Consider the following 17823-nt stretch of genomic DNA (forward strand, 5'->3'; position numbering starts at 1 on the left):
AACTCAAAAAACAAATGTATGAAGTGCTTTTATGCATGTTAAAACTCAAAACGGGTCCGTCGGGACCCTAACACCATATGAAGGTTAAAAAATAAAAATTAAATTGAAAATGAAAGGAATGGATGGTAATGGATAATCACAGACTGGAATATGTTTACTTAATAACTTTTACGCACTACTATTTCAAAAGTACTTAAATTCTTCACCCAAACTCTATAAAAAACACCACAAAATGAATGAACATGCCAGAGAGCGTTGTGTGGAATCAATCATGTTGTTTTGGGTAGAAAGAACATTGATATAGGAAAACGGGTCAATTTGACTCGAGGATTACATGAGGGTTAAGTGGTCAACTGGAAGGTTTTGTCATCACAACTTGATGCATCTGACGGATCAGCATCAAGCATAGCAAATATCCATGGAAGACATGAACATCGTCAATCCAGAAACGGAAACAAAACATTTACAAAAAAAGATAAATTATGGTTCTTATAAAAGGTAGTAAGATGAGTAAAGGTACATGTTTGAACAAAGTACTGACGAAAGATGCTTATACATTAAGTACCCAAGCACTGAGTTATCAGGTAAACTCTTTGCCTCTGTGTGTCCTCTGAGTAATAGTGTACTCTGGTCCAGGTATCTGGAGTGGGCAGGGGTAACTGTACGGCAGCAGCACCAAAGGTTGAATTCTTTACAACATTTCTGGTTAACGCATAAGTCCCTTAGTTAAGAATTCTCTGATTTGTACAGATATCAGGCGACCAGGTGGCCAGGTGGTCCAAAGTCTACGGAGGGGGATGTTTGACATAAGACGAATGACAAATGAGTGTGGGATAGGAGCAAACAGGTTACAAAAGTAGGTACAGGGAGAAGGAATGACAAACTAAGAACATGTTTGGCTAGGCTGTGATAAAATGAAAGCCAAAATTTTGGAATTTTTATTATTATTTGTTGACTTGGTGAGAGTCAGAGAAATAGAATATTAATTGTATTGCTGCACATTTTTAATGGGTAGCCTAGCTTAGGAAACAGAGAGGAAGCAAGGCAGCTAGCATCGACCTCATACATCAAAAATGGCTTTTAGATACTCTGAAGCTTTCTTAAAGTGGCCATATTATGACATTGTTTTTCTAGGATTTGGGTTGGTTTGGTTATTCTGTGTCTCTGGTGCTTCCAAACATATACGTACAAACTTGGAAAAAAAACATTCCATGTACTTTTAAGTGAGATCCGGTTTCTGAATGTCCTCTGCCTTCAATCTCCGGTTCCAGCTGTTCAACATCTGCAAGGCTGTCTACGTCACTAGCCGAGACGAGGTGGCCCTCAGCAAATGCTAGCGCTAGCATGCTAGCTCGTTCTCATTTGCAAAACACTGCTACAACACCCACTAGTTGACCATAATCTCCAAAAGAACTACTTCCTGTCCCTGTTCTGCAGGTATTCCACAAGCCCTCATCTAGAAGAAGTCTCCCGGCTAATCCTGCCTTGGATGGACCAAAGTTGGAGGAACAGCAATCAGCTGATGTTATCTTTACCTAGCTACTGAGCATGTGCAACTCCTAACAAAGATATAGAAGCGAGATGTCTCTCTCTGTAGCTAAAACAAGTAGGATGTTTCACTCTGTAGCTAAAACAGAGACCCAAACACACAGGGTGAAAACAGGATTGGCAGCAATGTGCAGTAAAAATAAAATATGGTGTTATTTGAAAATTATGTAAACCTATTCTGGTACAACCTCAAAATACAATTATGAACCTGAAAATGAGCAGAATATGGGCACTTTAATTAGCAAGCTTACTTTTGGCATTTTAAATCGAAAACAGAAGGGTGCAAATTAAGTAGTAGACTTTATATTTCACATTCACTGTTTTCACAAGAATTCTCTTGGCACAGCTACCAGAAGACTAACAACTTTCAGACGCGTTGCCACAACTACATCCTCAAGCTCAGTTGGAGGCTGGGCAGTAACTATCAGCCATCACTGGAAAAGTGCTTCTAATATCCTACACCAGAACAACGGGATCTGATGATCCACTTCTTTAACTGTCTATGCTCAAAACACACTGACAAGTCTGATTGCCTATTACATGATTGGCCCCCACAGCGTGACGTAGGGTTGCCTTTCTCCAAAAGTTGAGTTTTTGCTGCAGCCTAAATGCAATACCCGCCCTTCAAAATTAATGGAAAGGCCTGTGTTTTTGCAGGACTTTGGGCTGGCCGACGCAGGCGATCTGAACGCAACCAAGGCAGGAACATTGTGTGTGCCCGAACAGGCACTTGAAAATGAAAGGTGTTTGGAGTCATGTTCACCACCAGATGGCGACAAAGGCGTTTTAACCCTTGAGCAAAACAAAGTTTTGTCCACATCTCTTTTTCCTATGATAGACACTGTGAGCTGCCACATAGGTCACGTATGAATGTTGTTGTTCAAGTGGATTAAGACTGTTGTGTTAGCTGCACGGAGGATGTCAGGCGGAAGATGTGTTCCTAGTCTACCTATATGGATCTCTACTTGTTTGTTGACGCAGCGTGTATCATGGTGGAAGCTGCAGTCCAGTAGTTGAAATGTGTGGGAAACTAGTTCCCACATGTTCACACATGCAGGATGATCTGTCGTTTAAGATCACACGCTCAGAGGAGTGGTGTGTGTTTGTGTGTGTGAGTGTGTGTGTGTGTGTTTGTGTTTGGCAGCAGTGATTTAGTGGGTGTCTCCATAATAGGAGAGCGGTAGAAAGTGACAGAACTGGAGGGATGAGTGTCAGTGACAGTAAGACTAAGAGGAACAGAAATTGTTAATGTAAGATTTGGACTAACGTATGTTGCAGACCAAATTTTTTCCCATGCTGCCTTAAAACTGCCATAGTAGGTATGTTTTTTCTACTATATTTCCATTCACATTATGTATTTTAAACATGGGCACAGTGTAGCCCAATGTCATGCTCATTTACTTCCAAAAGGTGCTAGCAGGGTTAGTGATTTTTTCCACCATACTGTACAGCTCTTACAATTAACAGAATCAATGTTTTTGTTTGTTTGTTAAATGTACAAAGAATGGAGGATACTGTCTCTTCACCAGCTGTCACGCTCTACTGTACAGTGGTGGAAGAAGTATTTTGATCCTTTACCTGAGTAAAAGTACTACTACCGTCCTGTAAAAGTAGTCTTTAGTATTAAAAATACTCCTTGCAGAAAAACCCTCGCAATAGAAACTGGCAACAATCCAAACAGTTCTGTAAATCAGCCAAGTGTTTAATGGTCCAACTATTTCAGCTGGTCTTGTAGGCCTGTATATTCTCGGGTAGTTTAATTTTTTAATAAAACGTGGTATTTTATAAACTAGAAGTGTTTTTTGTGCAACAACATTAATTTATATGTAACTAGTGACTAAAGTTGTCAGGTTCATGTGGTGGAGTAAAAAGTACAATATTTCACTGAAATGTAAAGGAGTAGAAGTAAAAAATGGCATGTAAAGAAAATAGTCAAGTTAAGGTCAAGTACCTCAAATTTGTACCTAAGTAAATGGAGTAAATGTACTTAGTTACATTCTACCACTGAATTCAAGACATGTTACCCAACCCACACTTCTATGTGTATGACACACACGTACACAAACACACACAAATTCACCTGCCAGGTACTGGACGATTTAGAGATACAATAATAATATACACTATGTGGCCAGTTCATTACCAGATACCTCTGCTTGAACAAATATGCAGTCTAAGAAAAGCAATAAAACACAATAAAAAGTGATTTAGTATTTTTGTTAGCAGGATAGAGACAGAGTAGGTGCATCCATGTTGCCCCGTTCATGTTGCACAGACATTTTAATTGCATTTTGTGTCTGTTCACACGTACAAAGGCACTCTAAATCACTGCCGTTTTAGCTCAATCGAAGCTCGTACACACAGCTGCAGATACTCCTTGTTGCCTGCACCGATTTGGGTCAGGTGTTTTTTTTTCAATCAAAGTTACACGCATATTTAAAGCGACCAATATTAACATAAAAATTGGCTAGAAATTCTCCTTTAATCACAAAAAAGCAGCCTGAATACAAGCCACAGAGCGTGTCAGTCAGTTTCAGGGATCAACAGTTTGTTGCTGAGTGGCTTCTTTTGACTTTTCTTCCTTTGTACTATGTGTCCAGCATTTCTAAGAAGCATCTAATAATAATCTTTGAGCAAAAACACCCTCTGATACGTGCATTTGCAGTTGAGGAGAATACAGTCACGTACGCATTATGTCATGGATTCATTTTTTCATGTCTACATTCCTGGCACTAGGCCCGTAGTATGAGGGGGTGTGACTCAGTATGGAACCATGGCTGGATGTAAGTATACAATGGCAACACTTAATTTGAATAGTTACAATCTAAAGCGGGTGTCTTTGACATTTTTTTAGGCCTATTACCCTTTTGTTAAAATAGAACAGGGACCTCCAACTGCATTCGTTGATTGATATTCATTCATTATTCAAAGTTTTTTTAAGTTTTGTTGTCTTACCTTAAGTAAACCTTAAGTAAACCTATCGTCAATAGTGAGTAAATGACATGTTCTTTTTAGCAAAAAAGGCTTTCCTAATACAATTCGTGATTCATGTTAGATTCATGTTAATGTATATTTTAATTTTTGAAATAAAACTATCAAACCACTGTATAATTAGGCGGCCCCCCCTGCAGTAATTCCGAGAACCCCAAAGGGGTCGCTGACCCCCTCTTGAAGATCTCTGATCTCTGATGAAGTATTTAGTCATAACTAGGTGTTCCTCATGTTAGCTATTTCTTGTGTGTGCTCCCATGTGACCATTACTTAACTAAGCTGAAATATAAACAGTTGGAACACTACTGTAGCACTACAGAATATGTTCCACCTCTGAGAAATATTTGAGATTTTACAGCCAAGGAGAGGCTAGTGAAAATCAAACTAGGTCAGGTATCTGACAGCTCAGGCAAAATGGCTTAATGAGCATTGGGGCTCAGTTCGATTGTTCACAGAATGTTTTACTCTTTCAAAAACAAAACATGTTCTCATTAGTCATCCATTCCACATTTTTAAGGGGATTTTCATAGGCTGGTTTTCATAGCTTTGTCATATATGTGCACACACTGTGAAAGTATACAAAGCAATGTTTTCTTTGTGCAGTTGGGTTAGGCCAGATGACACCATAAACAATCAACCCCCGTATTAGCGTTGCTAATGTTACATCACATTGACACAGCTATCAAGCTACTCGAAGCAGATACACCTGCATCCTTTATCAACCAATCTATTTCTTTTTTTAAAGCCTCCACTGGCAAATCTTACCCTCCCTAGCTGGTGTAGGAGGAACCAACAAAAAGGGAATGATTTTCTGCTTCCTCTCAGTGGTTATGCTGAGCTAAGCATTATTTTGCTAAGTACTGGGTAGTTTCATTCCTTAGAGCTCTGTGTAGGGTAGGGCATCAATTTGATTTTTACAATTCTGATTTCAATTCTGATTCATTTTTTTATTCCGTTCTTATCTAGTCCAATTTTTTGAGGGGTGGAGTTGCAACATAGCCTGGTCCTACCAGACTCTGGTACATCTCATGTGTACAGAGAGTCTGGCCACTGTCCACTGATCAGTGTTAGCTTCCTTGAAGGGTACTCTGTTGAAGTTCAAAACTATTGGATCTTACCAGAGCCACTCTGGATCTGCCATAACCAATTACTAACATTTGGTTGTAATGTTGTCTTAGCATCGATAGCGTTAACCTTAGCTAACTCCTTCAACACCAACGGAGCGAGCTGGAAAATCAGAATTTTCCCAAATCCCATTGGGAGGAGGGCCACAACATCACAGCCATAAACAGAACTCAGCAAAGATGGTTATTGCTCGGGCTTTAACTTCTAGATATTTGTCAGGGTTACCACAACAGGCCGAATGGCTTCGCTGGCATCTTTCTACGCTGTCATTAGTCCGGAACTCCCGTTACCGAACCTCAGCATCGTCGTTCTCAGCCACTCCCTCTGTCGATTAGACCACTACATATTTGGCCGGAGAAAACCTACAAACCCAGACGGTGTACTGAAAGAAAATGAAAATTGAGCAGAAGTACTTAGGAGGGCAGGGCCAGGCTAGAAAGAATAAACAAGTCTTGTTTGGTTGTTCCCTATATAGTTCACTATTTAATAAACACTACTTAGGGAATAGTGAGTGAGTGAATGTAGGAACGGTTTCAAACACAGATAAAGTGTTAAATTTGGAAGCGATAATCAGATTGTAAACCAGATTTTTCAAATGATTCCAATAAAATAATGAATCATTTGGATTTTCAAATGATTCCAAGTTTGAACACTACCTGTGTGTGACACACAGCCACTGGCACCCATGCAGCCCAGGAAGTGCCAGCCAGTGCTGCAAGCTCCCGGCTTACATCCTTTCCTCACTGACAAGCAGATTGATATCCAAATTGTCCTCGCTCACAGAGGTTGATTATTCCAACAGCCTATATCTACATCTCTTTAGTAGCCGTAGTAATTATGATCGGAGCAAAGCAGGAAGTTAGGTGAAGAAGTATAAGAACAAGGGTTCTAGTCCCAATCGTAACCTTCAGGAGGTGAAGTGACGTCAGGTTTTTACCCAAACCACGATCGGATTGTAAGTAGTTTCGGCGACTCGACTTAACCAAACTGCAACCATTTCACAACATTAACAGCGTCCTTTGCGTATTATTTCCACTAGTAGCTGTATTTAATGTAGTGCTCTTGTGGGTCATATTGGAGGCCAGGAAACAAATGAGCCACATCGCCATATGGTTCAAAGGACTTGTTGATGTAAAGATTTGAAATTCTCATATCAGCAAATAACGCTTGACTACCTTTACTACTTTTCACTTTGTTGTGGTTCCTGGTAGTTTCTTTGCTTATCTCAATGAGAAAGAGATTTCGATCTAAACATCATGCTGGTATCTCCGTGGGTGCTCATACATTCCCAGACTGTATTGCTTAACTAAGGAGCTGTAGTTGCCCAAGAGCTGGTATGTGCTTAGACAGGATTTGACATGTTGTCCGCATAAGGACATAGTAGAGTACTTTGTTTCTCTAAGAATGTTGGACAGGAAAACAGTATATTGTCTTTGTTTTTTATTATTGTGCATTGTGTGAATTTAGGTTGCACATCTAACTGCTGGTATGTCAATTAGAGTTCCATGCATGTGGGTGGTTGACGTAACATGGCCTTTTTCTAGTTCCGGTTGTCAAACGCAAATAAATATTTGATCTGACATTCAAAATTGTGACAATAAAAGACTTTGTTTGTGATAAATCAAATAAATCTCAATTGAACACATGGAAAATAGCACTATGGCTTTGATTTAGTCCTTGCATGACGAAACGGAGCGTTGATTTGTCAGCTGTCTGCTGACAAAGACAGGTCTATTATTCACCATATCATCATTATCCTTATCATCATCATCATTAGCAGAGACGCTGTTTTTGTAAATCTTTTCCACAGTGGACCACCGTGAATGTGCACAGACAAGTATCTGCTACTGCAGAAGATAACAGGTATTCAACTTTCAAACAAGAACAATCATGTGTGCAGTAGGGCTGCCCAATATATCCTTTTTTTTAATCACAATTGTGGTATTAACTGGCGCAATATAAACATCATGAAAGTTGCTACACATCCTGAAAGTAACTCAGAGATGTTTTGTGTTACTTGACAGAGTATCTGTAGGAATCGGCACTTTAAAATGTAATTCGTATGTCATCATTTTTTTAAGTCGTGCCTGTAATATTCAATTCAATGTTCAATTTGTTCCGTAAAAGAAGGTTGAAAATTATTTCCTTTTGTTTGATTTAAAGCAATGTTATAGCGTATTTCCCATCCATCGTGCAGCCATGTGTGCAACAATGCCTCCTAACACTGGCTCTGATTTTAATCCACTTGCTTCTTCTTGTTTGTTTATTTTTTCTATCAGAGCACTGATGTCAAACATGAACCTCACCTCAAATGCCTCGCAGGGACAGCTGATCTGCCCCTTGCTACAGATGATGAAGGAGCACAGCCTCAACAACAACACCCGGGCCAATATGGTGGTGGTTTGCATCCATGGTCTGGTCTCGTGCCTGGGGATTTTGGAGAACGCGCTCATCCTGTGGGTGGTGGGCTTCCGTCTGCGGCGCCGCACGGTCACCTCTGTCTGGGTGCTCAACCTGGCAGCGTCTGACTTCCTGGCAACTTTGACCCTTCCCCTCTTCACCTTCTACCTTTCCTCGTCACATAGCTGGGAGCTTGGCAGCATACTTTGCAAAACGCAGGCTTCTATCTTCTTCTTGAACATGTTTGTGTCGGCCTTCTTGCTGGCAGCCATTTCAGTGGACCGGTGCCTTCTGGCAGCCAAGCCCGTGTGGAGCCAGAATCATCGCTCAGTGGCGGGAGCGTGGAAGGTGTGTGCGTTGGGCTGGCTGTGGGCAGCGATTAATACATTACCTTACTTACTGTTCCGCTCTGTGACTGAGAAACGGGATGGTAGGAAACTGTGCTATCATAATTTTGCCTTGTATTCATCCTCCCAAGACACTCTGGAGACAAATTGCAAAGTGAGGCAGGCTGCAACGGCCATCTCCAAGTTGCTGCTGGCATTCCTGTTCCCCCTAGTGGTGATAGCGGGGAGCTACATCCAAATTGTCCTTAGCCTGAAATACAGGAGCAGAAGGAGAAGGCAAAGTGCCGGCAGGCTCACTGATGCTCTGATTGCGTCAAACAATGATGGAACTACAAGTACCTCTACAACCGAGAAAACCATTAATATCTTTCTCAAGCCTCCGACCACCAGCCCATCTTTATCCCTCACACCTACTACCTTGTCCCCCTCTACCGCTAATCCAACCAGTCAGCTGTCCCAGAGCTTCACCAAGATGGTGACGTTTGTGATCGCAGCTTTTGTGCTGTGCTGGGCTCCCTATCACATCTTCTGCGTGATCGAAATGACAGCCCAGTACTGGAAAAGTAATCTCAACCTGGTGGAGGTAGGACTCCCTCTGGCCACAACCTTTGCCTTCTTGAATGCCGTGTTGAACCCCATTCTGTACGCCTTCAGTTGCCCAAACTTCTGCGTGAGAATACGACAGAGTCTGGGAGCAGTGTTTGACGGTCTGGTTGAAGAAGGAGGAGGGTTGCTTTTGGTGCCAGGGAAAAGTTTAAGAGCTCATATTCGGCGGAAGAGCAGTCGAGATGTGAGCCTTGCAACGCCAGGGTCCCAGAAGGGTTCGCATTCACCCTGTCAATCACCTGACCTCCAGCAACTCTTCCCACTACCTTCGCCCTCTGAAGGCCTCAAAAACACTCACATGGAGCATTCCAGACAAAAATCAAAAGATGAGGAAGAACGTAGCTGAGATGCTGTATTTTTGGCTTTATCTGTGGTTTAGTGTAAGGATTTCAGATAACTCTTAATGTACATGTTGGCACAGGTTGTGTGTTCAGCTTAATCTGACCAAAGTACTGTACAAATAGCCCTAAGGTGCTGTATAAAAGAGCATTCAAACCATTCAAATTCAACACCAAGCAGCACTGCAAATATTGAATCATAGAAGCACACAAAAATGGATTGAGGGATTAGTGGACTACAAAGGCCAAAAAATACAAATGTGTCTTTAGCCTTGATTTAAAAACAGTCCTGTTTGAAGAAATGTGTTGCATGCTGCGTGTTAGCTGCTAGCATCTGACTTCCCTGCTTGTTGGGGGTGGAACCGTCAAAGCTGAATAAGGAGGAACAATCCCAAAACTGATACAAAATTGCCAATAAAACCTATATTTGTCAACAAAACCTACAGTTTTGCTACTTTTATGTAGTACCTATTAAACAATCTACACTAAAGGTCTTGCATTCAGATTCCTATTTCAGAATAATATAACCTATATTATATTTGTACTGTAATAACTGATGCATTAATGTGTCTATCACTTAAACCCTTATGTTGTCTTCTCGTCAAACTTGAAAATCAACACTTTTGTCAAGGCTTTTTATTGAGTTTTTTTACTGTTTTCGTACGTTTTTATTCCTTTTGATGCTTTAAAAAAAAAAATTGTTTTACCTAATGTTTGTGTTAGAAAAGCAGAATTTAGGAATGATTTAGACTAAAGGAAAGTAGGTATGGATAATTACAGACTGGAATATTTCCATCACTCATTACTATTTCAAAACCACTTCAGTGTTCAAATGCTATAAAATTGAATAAGACACCCCAAAATGAATGAAAGTAGAGAATTGTACTTGGCAAAGAGCGTTGCAATCAATCATGTTATTTTGAGTTGTTAAAAAGAAACAAAACAGAACAAAAGGGGTTAATGTTGCAGCTGGTAAAGGCGGTGCTCATTATAATTTCTATATATCATGCGGGCTGGTTTAACCTTTAACATTACAGTGTTATTTATGACATTGCTTTTTGTGTGTAAACAACCTCAATCTGCAAAGTAAAAAAGATAAGTAAAGCTGTCAAATCAATGTAGTGGAGTAAAATGTACAATACTTCCTTCTGAGTATGAAGTAGCATAATTTAGAAATACTTAAGTACAAGGACATCCAAATTGGAACTGGTCCGGTCAAGGACTTTTATGCGTGATAAGGAACTGTCAGAGATCTACTCCCAAGACTGCACTTACTCTGCCAGTCACTTTGACTCAAGCAGAGAGGAGCTTTACCAAAGTAAAGTTGATCAAGTCATACCTGAGGTCAGCCATGTTCCTGGAAACGGCTCACTGGCCTCGTCATCAGTATCAATCACTCAATAGGGGAGCAGATTTTCTACGATAACATCATTGATGATTATGTATCAAGGAAGGCCAGAAAGGTCAGGTTTAAGTTTTAGGTTGTGCTTTCTGTTCTAAGTGCACTAGTGTAATAACTAGATTCTCTTAAGTGTGTTTTCACATGTTTGTGATGAAGGATTTATGCCATTTAGAACATTTCTTCTTATTTGTATATTATTCTTAATATTTTATATGATTGTTGCGCTCTGCTCTTGTTACATTTTTTATATATCTGATTGTATATATGTTTGGCACATTTATACATGTACATATTTAATTATAACAATACAAGTGAAAGTGAAAATTATATTTCTTCATTGCACAAATCCTTCATTAGAATATTTAAAAAACACACTCCTGCAATTACAACAGGAAACACACTTTTAGCTGTACAACCTTCAACATTTTCAAAAGACAATGAACGCAATCTGGACAACATATGACAGTGTAAGTTATCAGAATGTAAAATAAATATGCAACATTCTGACATCAAACACATTTGTGTGTTGCTTTTAACCGGGGGGGGGGGGGCGCTCGAGGTGGGTCTTGCCCAGGGTGTAATTCACTGGCCCTCAGGTATTTTATTTTTCCCTTGTTCCCCTGTACTTGTGTAAGGCGTCCTCTGGTTTCATGCACAAACTGAAAGTTAATTTAAATACTAATAACTTAGAACTACTAATATTATGACATCACAATTCTCTCTGATTCGCTGAGTCTTCTTGTTGTAGGAACCAAATCCAATATTTGCATTTGGACTGCATTTTAATGCATTGAAGTGCCTCAGTCAATGGCATGAATACAAATTGTTTTGTTTGCTTTCATCACTTTGGTATTAAATTGAAACAAAATTTGTACAGATTTGGATGGTTTCGTGTTCTTATACTTTTTATTGATTGGGGAAATTACAATTTACACTGTGTTACAAATCACTACACACAGGCCTGAAATACACACACATGGTCCGGGCCTATTACTGCACAGATGGAGAGATTTCAGAGTGAGTGGGGGGGTAAGTGCTGGACCAGCGTCCTGAGCTGTTGGGGAGTACCATGCTTTGCACAAGAGCACCTTGGCAGTGCCCAAGAGGTGAACTGGCATCTCTCCAGCTACAACAATACCCCGTATTTTAGACCCTTCGGTTCCCAACCCAACTCCGTACGGACTGAGCTACTGCCACCCCTAAGTCAATTCAGGCATGGTTAAAAAAAATTACGTTTATTATTTAAAAGAGAAAGGAGAATTGTAAGCAAATGCCAAAAGAATTTTTAGGACTCACAAGCCAAAAACTGATTGGGTCATCATGCTATACAGGTCCGGCCAGCAGAGAGCAGTAAAGCACTGATTACATAAACAGATGTGACACGATTAAGTAGGATTATGCTTTTCATGTTGTTTAATTCAGGTGCATTTTAAATATGAACTCCTGAACGTCTGACTACCTTTTCTGAGTGATTTGATTTTTATCATATCTGATATCCATCTTTGATTGACTCTTTCATCACAACCGTTGCAATTGTTCCATCCACAAAATTGGACACACCCAACCATGCACACACACACACACACGCACACACACACACACACACACACACACACACACAAACACACACACACACAAACGCGGACGTGTACGCACGCACATTTACACACACACACACGCATGCACGCACATGCACGCACATTCACACACACACACGCACATACACATGCACGCACACACATGCACACACATGCACACACATACACACACATACACACACACACACACACGCACGCACACACATAAACACACACATACACACGCGCGCACACACATGCACACACACACACACAAAAACAAACACATACAGGCTGAGGTGTAATGTAGGCCAGAATAGCATGGGATTACCATAGAGGTAGTTGTAATTCGGGGAGAATATTAGAGAGTGAAGATCCAGAATGTAAAGACAGAGCAGGATTAAATCTAACGGGCCAGACGGGCATACAAAGCTCCACTTTCCTTTTAGCAATTTCAGTTCCATCAGATTATCTCTGTCTCTCTCTCTCTCTCTCTCTCTCTCTCTCTCTCTCTCTCTCTCTCTTCCTCAGGGGCTATCTTTCACCCCCTGCTCCCATCTGATTCATCTATTGTATCTATTTTAAATATTTAATGTGGCTGTGCAGCATTGCCTTTTCTCTTTGAAGTTATGGAGCAAACACATGACACTTGCAGTGAACTCCAGTGTAAGTCAGAAAGAAGTAGATTAAGAAGATAGACGAAGAAGGGAATTGCTGAGGAAGGAGACAGGTTACCACATGCATGCTTTGCACAGTCAGGAATGTTTTTTTCAAAGTATGTTTTGCAAACTTCTTTCAGATGTAGGCGTTGAAAGAAGCGTTGTAAAGTCTTGGCAAAGGTCCAGAGGGGTCGAAACCTTTGTATGATGAATAGTTTGGAATACTGAGCAAGAGCATTGTGCAGGATGTTCCATTTCTCAATAGCAATATAACATTTTTGGATTGCAGAATGAGAATTTTAAAAATATTTTGACTGCGAGTCATTAAAGCTTTTGTCTATGCTGGGAGAGGGCTTGTCTGAATGCTTTAGTTCTTTACTTTTGTTTTTTCACCATGTTCTTTTTTCAGCCTGCAAGATTTATTTCTGAGAAAACCAGAACAAACATTATCAATTATTAAGAAGAAAAAAACTTTTTAAATCCTGCAAGGGGAAATTACACTTCTTCACTGTTGCGTTTAGTTACACACAGACCAAAAATACACACAAGCACAGGACCTGTACATGCACAAATGGAGAGATGTCAGAGTGAGGGGGATGTTCATCGTGGTCAGGCGCCCAAAGCCAGTGGGGGTTTGGTACCTTGCTCAAAAGCACCTTGGGAGTGCCCAGGAGGCACCTCTCCAACTACTGTTTCAGTCCAAGTATCATGGTCAACTGATTGCGATCGTACACCAAATACATTGTATCTCTATGGCTATAAGTGATTGAACAATATATCTTCTAATGTTCATTCCCCTTTTAACAATAGAAAAGACAAAAAGTGAAAGGTTCTGCATGACACATTGGCCCAGTTCACTTATTCAGTTATTTAGTAGATCTTATATAATATGATAATATGATTTAAATGTGGGAACATAGTCGTAGAATGGTTTTGCTTTATACCCCTTGCTAATGATGAAACAAGTTAGTGAGAGGGCAATTTTGGCCCTGTCAAAACGTAGCAACACGTTTAATTAAACTGAAACAATGGTGCGTTGAACACCCTCTTTTGTGCACTGCCTTTTTAATACAGGTTACATACACGTTGATGCTGATTGGGTATCACCTGTAACACAGCCACTACAACAGGAGACACACCCACACCAAACCCCAAAGCTTGATGCACAATGTTCACACTGTTCACACTTCCATTGCCAGACCTTCCTCCACAGTGCTGCAGAGCATTTTGGAATGGGAGAAAAACGTGCTTTGGTTTATAGTCATTTCTTTAAACCAATCACAATCGTCTTGGGTGGTGCTAAGCACCGAGCAGAGCCACGGTTGTGCACACGTGAATGTGTTGCTGCATAGCTACTGGGAATATCATTTGAAGTGACACTAGCCAAGCCTAACCATGTTGTCTGTATATTGTGCCATTTATGTTTCAATGTACCAGAGAATTGGTTAATTACTCTGCATTTATTTGTTCATAGCATCTATTGTAAATCCCAGTAATTTCTGTGTTCCTTTGTTCTTTGTAGTTTCAATTCAATGTGATGCCAATGAGAAAGTATTAATTGCCAAGGGCTGACTTCCTGACACACATGTCATTATTGGATGGAGTTTGTCTGACTGTCAATCTGCGTTGCATCATCCAGTTGCTCTCTTCCTTACGTCTGCCATTGTTTACAGTTCGGGACGATATTAGACATTTCCAGACATTAAATCCATACAATTCTATTATACATACATGTATATTGGTAAAAAAAAGGCAGATATGTTTTTAGAAAGCTAATAAAAAGCTAAAGCCTCATTAGATGATATCTGATGGGTTCTGAGATGGTGTTTCGGACGAATGCACTATGTTTTGCTCTCAACACTGACTGTTTATGTGCATGCAACCAAAGCCTGTTCAAACATGCTTTGTCAATACTAATCAGACTACAAACAGGGACAAATGCTTCAGATAACAGATCAACGTCCTATTGCCTTAAGAATCTTATCACATGCAGATATCTGTCTATAGCAACCCGGTCTCACGCCAGTTCGTGAAATAGTCACGTTATTTTGACTTATTGATTTGTGTACATGCCACGATTTTGTTGTTTATTACGTGTGCATGTCACAATTTTCGAACGTGACCGTTTCACAAACTGCCATGACACTGGGCTGCTCTTGGGGGATGCAAAAACAGGGAAATGTAACGTCACACACTGGCCACAACCACGGGACGGGTGTGGTTAGGAAGAGAATGACGTGGAAAGGAACTGTACACGAGGTACACGATCCCCCATCTCCAGGGTGAAAGTCCTGTGTTGTTTGACCCATCCACCACCCCGACCAACCTCCATGCAAAGTTTGTTTGGCTATTCAATACTACTCCTTACCATCACCGTAACCTAACCCTAACCCATTGAAATACATAACTTCAAAATTCGTAATCAACACACAAAAATAACGACACTAAGGTGACCTGTACATGAGTCAATATATTAAATAGCGTCACCATTTCATGAATTTCCCTGAGACTGGACTGTCTATAGAGATTAGGGGGAGGGATTTGCGGGTTTTATTATGTAAAGAGGAGGCTCTGATGAAAATATGAATGACTCTGGGCAGGGAAACATTAGTTTACAAAGTAAGTGAAAGGAGTGGGCGATGATAAGGCCAACCTAAATGAATTAACTGAACAGCCTTAAAATGTTTTAGCGTGAATTATACAATCTGTCTTGAGATACAGTAAAGATAAGAGGTTTACAAACACTTGAGTGCAGAAAAGAGAATCCTATAGATAAGGACAAAGATAATGAAACAGCAGGAGAACAGTGAGAACATTGACAACGTAAGATGCTGAAAAGGATAAAGTCAGAGGGATTACATAAAGCACTGTGAAAAACAGTTGGTAGAGATACGAGGTAAGGAAAGAATGAACGAGGGAGTGAGGAGGGGTAGTAAGTATTGCCTTGAAAGGGTTTAACACACTGCTGCAGCACTTATTGCTGACAGATGCTGACAAGATAATGAAAGTGCATTGCACGTCAGTGAAAATGCACTGATGTATACACTGAAGTATACACTCATGTATACACGCACACAAAAAAGACATCATTTTTAATATGTATATATATATATATATATATATATATATATATGTATACAGCATACAAATGCAACCAAAGAGATCAAACATAGCAGCATGTGTGCACACACACAACTGTGTAATATGAGATTTTTTTATCTGTTACCTATAGTTACATAGATCCCTGAATTCCAATGTTAAAACAACAGTTGGATATTTTAAACTTTGTGTGGAAAGTTGTTTGGAGTAACGTGGCATCACTAACCATATTCATTGTATATGATAATAATCAATAAACAACCCTCTATAAACACATGTAAACACTTAAGATTACCTGAGGAATGTATTAAATCAACATTGGTGTAAATGGTGGTATTGTACTTACCCCTGTGTTCCAAGGCAGGACCAGGATTTGTCATGCATTCCAGGTTGTAAAGATACAGAGGGTGTGCCTTACAGTCAGATTTTATACGTGGAGCAGCGTGTGAATTTTTTTGCCGCTGCAACTTGTTGACATAGTTTTAAAGGAAGTGGGAGTAAACTTTGTTTGTAATTTTCCTTTTTTTCTGTTTCATTTGTTCTGAGTCATTGATGTTGTAAGTTTGTGGTAAGAATATTGGCAAATGTTGTACAACTGTTGTGAAACTTGGGAAATTCCACATGTTGATTCATGAGTTAAATATATGCTGCTGTACCAGTTTCTGACAACTTTACAGATTCTTGGGGTATGGATATAGAGGATTGAAGCTTATTCAATGGCCATTGTTTGGGACAGTGCTGTATTTGCCTTGTCTCATGCATTATTTTACCTTGCATTGCCAGACCAGGCCCACACATATGTCAGTTTAGGGTTAGGAGAGAAATACAGTCAAGTTTTATTGCAGTCGTCTTGGGCGGCATTAAGCCTTGGACGCAGCAACGGTGGATCTGCAAAAGGGTCTTGGGTAGGAACTATTTTTGGTGGAACTTTTGCACCCTGCAAAAGAAAATGCTGCGGCTGGATGTGCCAGAACTTTCTGAAATTAATTGAAGGAAAAACCGAGGTGGTTGTTTTTGGAGCAAAAGAGGAACAATTAAAAGTCTGCACTCAGCTTCAAACAACAATGTTAAAAACAACAGTCAAAGCCAGAAATCTTGGTGTAGTCATGGACTCTGACCTGAATTTTAACAGCCAAATTAAGACAATTACAAAGTCAGCCTATTATCATCTTAAGACTATATCAAGGGTTAAAGGATTTATGTGTCAACAGGATTTGGAAAAACTTGTCCATGTTTTCATCTTCATCTTCAGACAGCTGCAGCTGATTCAGAACGCTGCTGCTCGAGTCCTCACTAAGACCAAGAGACTGGATCACATCACTCCAGTCCTCACTAAGACCAAGAGACTGGATCACATCACTCCAGTCCTCACTAAGACCAAGAGACTGGATCACATCACTCTAGTTCTGAAGTCTTCACGCTGGCTTCCTGTGGCTCAAAGAATTGATTTCAAAGTACTTTTGCTAATTTATAAATCACTACACGGTTTAGGGCCAAAATACATTTCTGATCTGCTACTACACTTTGACCCCCCCAGACCTCTCAGGTCATCTGGGACAGGTCTGCTTTCTGTCCCCAGAGTCAGAACTAAACCGGGGGAAGCAGCATTCAGTTTCTATGCTCCTCATATCTGGAACAAACTCCCAGAAAACGTTAGTTATATTTCGTATAGGCTTCGCCCTCTAAGGGCTACGCTATTGGGTTTATCCCTTCGCGCATGCGCAGTCGTGA

General features: G+C 40.3%; 2 protein-coding genes across 3 annotated transcripts in view; one reads left to right on the forward strand and one right to left on the reverse strand.

The window, feature by feature from the left end:
* The window catches only part of vwa11 (von Willebrand factor A domain containing 11), a 33505-nt gene extending 16926 nt beyond the window's left edge, over nt 1-16579 (reverse strand). The window contains exon 1 of the mRNA XM_034860665.1: nt 16439-16579. Within this exon, the coding sequence (XP_034716556.1) occupies nt 16439-16476 (38 nt within the window). The 5' untranslated portion in view covers nt 16477-16579. The remainder of the gene's footprint in view (nt 1-16438) is intronic.
* Nucleotides 2711-9753, forward strand: LOC117937051 (prostaglandin D2 receptor 2). Of its 2 annotated transcripts, none has more exons than XM_034860697.1 (2): nt 2711-2867; nt 7944-9753. In XM_034860697.1, exon 2 carries the CDS (start codon nt 7951-7953, stop codon nt 9361-9363), a length of 1413 nt encoding a protein of 470 aa, XP_034716588.1. In that variant the 5' UTR covers nt 2711-2867; nt 7944-7950; the 3' UTR covers nt 9364-9753. The 2 variants fall into 2 exon arrangements, with proteins under 2 accessions (XP_034716588.1, XP_034716598.1); XM_034860707.1 differs by having other exon boundaries at nt 2711-2863.
* Nucleotides 16580-17823: the final 1244 nt, after the last annotated feature.

This window comes from Etheostoma cragini, chromosome 2 (genome assembly GCF_013103735.1).
Source record: "Etheostoma cragini isolate CJK2018 chromosome 2, CSU_Ecrag_1.0, whole genome shotgun sequence".
Lineage (NCBI taxonomy): Eukaryota > Metazoa > Chordata > Actinopteri > Perciformes > Percidae > Etheostoma > Etheostoma cragini.

What these genes read in the sequence shown, in the direction of transcription:
- LOC117937051 (XM_034860697.1), top strand. Translation starts at nt 7,951, where the DNA reads ATGTCAAACATGAACCTCACCTCAAATGCCTCGCAGGGACAGCTGATC.